Below are 5,470 nucleotides of genomic sequence, written 5' to 3' on the forward strand. Positions count from 1 at the left end.
TGGCAATAACTCGGAAATTAAGCAGTTTTTGGAAATACTGACATCCCCAACAAACACTGAGTCTTTTGACGCCCTCAGCGCACAGCGGCCAGGTTTCTGATCGATATAGTGATATGGAGCGCACCGAAGCATTGTAAACTCGGCCCTTGACAAAAAAGATGATGTCACGCCTACGCCACAGCTTCTATGACCTTCCCAATCCGGATGGAAATATCATCTTTCGTGAGACCACCGCGACTGATACAGCTGCCCAGGTAAACAAATCTCTCCACTGCCTCAATCGGTTTATCCGCAAACATGAGGCTAGGGTTCGATCCCAAACAAACTTGCGGTAGCACTTTACACTATGCAGGTATATTTAAGTCACTAACTTAATTAGGTTTGCCAACCAGGAATTAGGCAAATCACATCAGTTTTTTCCGTGCTGAATAGCATCACGCAGAGAACAGGAACCTTCATCTCACAGTCATTGGGTGATCGACTACAGAAAAGCGAGAATACGGTAGCAGGATAGAAGAGGCATCACTGACGTAGCTTACAAGCTGCCATGTGGATACGCCGACCAACTAGGCGGGGTTATCTGAGAGTTACTAATGGAGATTTCAGTTTCCGTGTTGCTACTGATCTCAAGGATATCAGTGTACACGCATTCAGTTTTCGGAAGATGCCCCTGATATCTGTAATTTCACACTTATTGTGTACCTCGCGAATGTGGTAGAAACGGTCAATGTCTTCATAACACTTGAAATCCCTACTGTTGTGGTTAGGTTCACCGTTCTGAGGACTTGTCTGAGAGATGAAAGCACCCTTTTCCATTCCCGAAACTTTGGGCACCTATCTGGCCGAATAACGCACTGGCCTAGGTTCCTCACGGTGAGTTGAGCATGTGCTTGCAGATTAAAGTGGTTTCCTCTAGACGAGTACGTTCAACAAGATCGGGAGAGGTAAAGTGCGGGGCCAAACCAACAACGGAATCCGTCACTAGAGGTTTAACGGACAGATTACTCCCATCCAAGCGGATAAAATTTACATTTGTTGATATCCAAGAAATATGTGTCGAAACCGTAATGGTCATCATTGGGGCAGACCAGAGCACTTGGATGTACATGAAAAAGGGGGAGTGGATGATCTCCGGTTTCGTCTGAGTATTTCAGTAAATGTGTTTATTAAGGTGTTCTATGGTCCGAACAAGATGGTGTCTCCAGATTCAACAGACCAAAACTGATCTCCAGATGTGGACAACTGTAGCCTAGAAGAGAAGGAACACGTAGCAATAACACCGTTCTTGGCTTTGGGCATGTACTGGTAACCCTACTTTCATTTTGCAGCACCTAACCCAAGATGGAAGGGTACATTTAACACGTAACATTCCCAGCCAATTCACTGAAAATACGTGCGACATAGATAATATGGATGGTAAGCCACAGCATGCTCCAAGTAAAGGTGTATTAATAGGCTGTACAGAGAGTGAACTGAAAAGCTTTGACATTTCTTGTAGCAAGCCAATGATCAGGAAGTACTGTAATTGGAAAAAGGATGATAGAAGGAACAAGCAGAAATCAAGTGACCGACATGCGAGAAACTTGGACCCCGTCTTGCGGATAAATAGTTATGTACAACAAGTTCACTAACACCACATTGTTAGAGAGATCGGAGAAGGGAAAAGAAAAGACAATGATGTCAAAAAATGAGAGCAAATACAGTAAGATGGCAAACAGAAGACGCTTATTAATCTGAATTTGAACCATGTCCCAATAAGAATAGTAGTCCGTGAATGGAAGCTGTGACGGCCGCAGAAAACAAGACTCCGTACTAGAGCGGAAGCGCTCGGGACATGTTACATCGAGGGCATGAGTATGCATTATTAAACACAGAAATGCAGGAAGCGGGTGTAGAGAAATTAGGATACATCACAGATTCTTAGTCGGAAAAAACCGAGGTTGGTCTGGATGACAACAAAGCTTTTATGGTCGAATGGGTGCAAATATTGGAATAGTAAAGCTCACGGGTCACCTCGCGTTGATTCAGATGGAGGACGGAGCTTTGGGGCTTGGATAAGATTCAGCATAGTAAAACAAGCCTGACAAACACGAACCCGTTTGAAGATCCTCAGTCGGCGGATTTCTGTTTCGAAACGACTGCACCTGTAGAATGCAACAGTCAGGAAAAATGACTAATCAGGGATAATAAAACATCCTAATCAAATTCGTACCATTCCCGTCGTATAGGAAAGTCACAGGACTGCACGATCGTGAGGTGAGATACTTTTAAAGTAACCTGGAAATGGCTGTGAAGATAATATCGTCCGGAGGGACGAAATGTAATCGCTTGGGAAAGTGCTCTAAAAATGTGGGGATACCGTGACCAATATAATGTTCCCTCGAACAACATGCATGTTAGATGAGCTCTGAATTATACATCCATAGCATCATTTTACTAACTCTCGCGTCACCTATTTCGTCAGCATGAAATATTTTACCCCCGATTCCCAGTAGCAATCCTTCGATTCGAAGAACGGTCTCCTCAATTATTGGCGCGCCAAGCCTTTTTTCACTGCCACTGACGGCTGTCTTCAGTGCACAACTCGTGAGTCACTGCTTTGACACGGTTGCCGTTAAGAGTATATGAAGAGCCCTATATTCTGCGTGACAGAACACCTCACTTGAAACTGACATTACAAGGGTGAAAGCAATGTAAAAGCTGCTTGTGCTGCGGTGAAATACACCGCAGATCGATACGTGTACTTACTTGCTACAAAACACCTTTCCACAGTTACGGCAATGATGTTTCCGTTCCGTTATTGAGAACCTGACTGAACAGGTGTCTGTAGCACAATTGGTAACGTCCTCATCACGTACCCACTGGTCAGTCATCCCACCACGACCTGCTTCAGAGGGCACAGACCAGGCATGAACCCTACCTCGAGAGTCACCAACCAAAACAGAGCGATGATCACGCGATATGGCCAAGGCAGTAATGGAGGCCGGTTGTTGGTTGTCACTTCGACCATAAGCGGTATGCATTGTCAGTTTACCACGAGGAGCGAGTTCTCTAGTCCAGCCTGGAGAAAGAATGATGGGTCTTCTCAATCACACGCAAAAAGGGGAATACCGACGGGTTTGTGGAGCAGCAAGCGGAAAAAACTAGTGGTATATGAGAATGGCTGAGCAAGCAATATTGGAATGTTCTGCGCTATAAAAATACTATATTATGAGGAAAATGGCTCCCTGCAAGGTCATTTTGGGTAACAAAAAGCGGCATCCTGATGCCCTGTATCAATGAGATTAGAGGTCGTTCTTCACAAGCGGACGAAATCTGTGTTTATCACGAAGAACACTCGATAATAAGGCAGGTATGTTGAACAAAAATTCTCGCACTGAAATCGAAATGATTAAAAAAAAATAAAAGTGAAAATGAAGACAGTGTGCTGTGAAATATATGCGAACAATGGGCGGAATCCTCAGTAACTGATTGATTTGACTGTCTGTAAAAAGCTCGGATTATCTTAATATGGCTGTTGAAACATCACACCTCTGTTGTTCAAACTTGCTAGTGTGATAGAAAATCTTCTGAAGAAATGATCGTCCTCAGTTGTAGGGGAGTGAAGCTAGCGAAACACTCGAAAACACAGGAGTAAATTCAAACGAACAACCTTGATCGTAACGGTCGTATAGTGACTAACTCGGTTGCTCAGAAATCAATTGATCGCCAGTAGGTGTAGCTCCATGCTGTAGAGAGGAAAAAAATTGAAATGAATGTTCGCAACTGAATAATCAAATCAGGGTATCAGATCTTTATTCAGAACACTAGCGAGGATAGGATTAGGCTTAGTTACTAGTCGTACACGGATGCTACCCAGCGGATCGGGGTCTGCACTTGTGCAAATATGAAAAGAAACTTGTGAAGAAAAACGAACCCGCACAAAGTAAGGAATTAAAAGCATCAAGAGCAACTCACCTGACCAGTTTCATTGAAGGGTATTGAGCAAGCTCCATCAATAGAAGTTGGTTCGCGAGCTATATTCATTGCCTCCATGGGAACGGGTTGTTTCACCACGCTAGCTGATTCGTGTTGTCTAGTATCATAATTAGAGGGATCGTATGATAACCTGGTATATTCCAGACCCCACATGCGCACGACTCCGTCTGATCCACCCGTAAGAACCACATTTCCGGCATCCCAATCGTACAGCTACAATGGTAGTGAGTGAAGAAAGAATAAGGTTGTAAAATATAGCAGAAAAGGCGATACATCAAGGAAATGATTTACCCACTATATATACTGTTCGTGAACTTCAGTCAGTGTCAGCACGTATAATAACGTTGTGAAAAGTTCGTCTTTGAACTTCGCTAGGTCAAAATCCAAATGAAACAGCATCATGTGTACCTCAGAAAACTAGGCACTAGTTCGTAGTCTTAAAAAATCTGACTGCCAATCACCGCTCCTTCTTGGGACACTTCTGAATTCGGCCTAGGCTGTACCAGAGGATAGTTATGAGAAATCAAACAAACTATCACAGACCCCAACCGATAGATTTGGAGATCACATCAGTAAAATTTCTGCTGCCGGATAAAAGTCAACGGGCCACAGCTAGAGTGGAGTCAAATCCGATGGAGATGAGCACTATCACAGGAAGTTCAACCGAACACCAAAACATCATGAAGTGTATATAGGTTTGTTCACTAAGTTGGATGAAATAAGAGAAAGGAGACAAAGGTCACGCACCGTGCTCATACAAACACATAAGATTTGCTTATTTCGACCAACTATTGTGTCGACTGAGGCAATAGGTTCTCCGTTGCAATTCCAAAGATAAAGATAGGTGCCGGCGCAGCTGGCGATATCGCCAGTGGCTTCACTGATACAAACTGCAGCAATAGGAGCAACATGATCCGTTAGCTGTCGCAGGAAACACAAACGCGTCAAATCCCATAGTATACAGGTACGATCGCGGCTTCCGCTGACAACAAGGTTGAAGGCATTCGAGGCAGCCAAACATGTCACAGCTTCGGTGTGCCCACAAAGATTGGCCTTCAGTTGAAGTTGACAAACACAAGGGGGAGAATTACTGCTGGTAGAAGAACCAGTAGCGCCAGGACCGGCTTGTGCAGGTCCGCTTGTGTTGTCATGTCCTGTGGCAGCTGCTGTAGCAGGTTGTCCGGAACGTGACGTTTGAGCGTCCGCGTATCGAACCTAAAGGAAAAGGGGAAAACGAGGACTGAGAGGCAATGTTATTGTAATGTATTTAAATGGATAAGCAGTGTTTCATATCGATCCTTGGTTAGTTGATCGTGACTCCAGAGTGGCCGACGGTCCGCTCAATTTTTGAGGCTTTCTGTGATCCCAGCACAACCCTTGATGAACGAAGCAATATATATATTTAGGAGGAATCATCGGTTCAAGCGGCCTCGCTGAAGTAGAACGGATTAGATCCACTACAGACTACGGCCTGTACAGAAGAATCTAACGC

At 44.3% G+C, this 5,470-nt stretch overlaps 1 protein-coding gene across 1 annotated transcript; it reads right to left on the reverse strand.

The window, feature by feature from the left end:
- Window positions 1–1,424: 1,424 nt before the first annotated feature.
- On the reverse strand, window positions 1,425–5,193 carry T265_15007 (hypothetical protein; the record flags this gene model as incomplete). Its single annotated transcript, XM_009176172.1, has 6 exons — window positions 1,425–2,144; window positions 2,749–3,061; window positions 3,683–3,728; window positions 3,958–4,057; window positions 4,109–4,191; window positions 4,726–5,193. Coding segments are annotated over 6 exons (1,152 nt in total), but the record flags the coding sequence as incomplete, so codon positions are not given.
- Window positions 5,194–5,470: the final 277 nt, after the last annotated feature.

Source organism: Opisthorchis viverrini (assembly GCF_000715545.1).
Source record: "Opisthorchis viverrini unplaced genomic scaffold opera_v5_319, whole genome shotgun sequence".
Classification (NCBI taxonomy): domain Eukaryota; kingdom Metazoa; phylum Platyhelminthes; class Trematoda; order Opisthorchiida; family Opisthorchiidae; genus Opisthorchis; species Opisthorchis viverrini.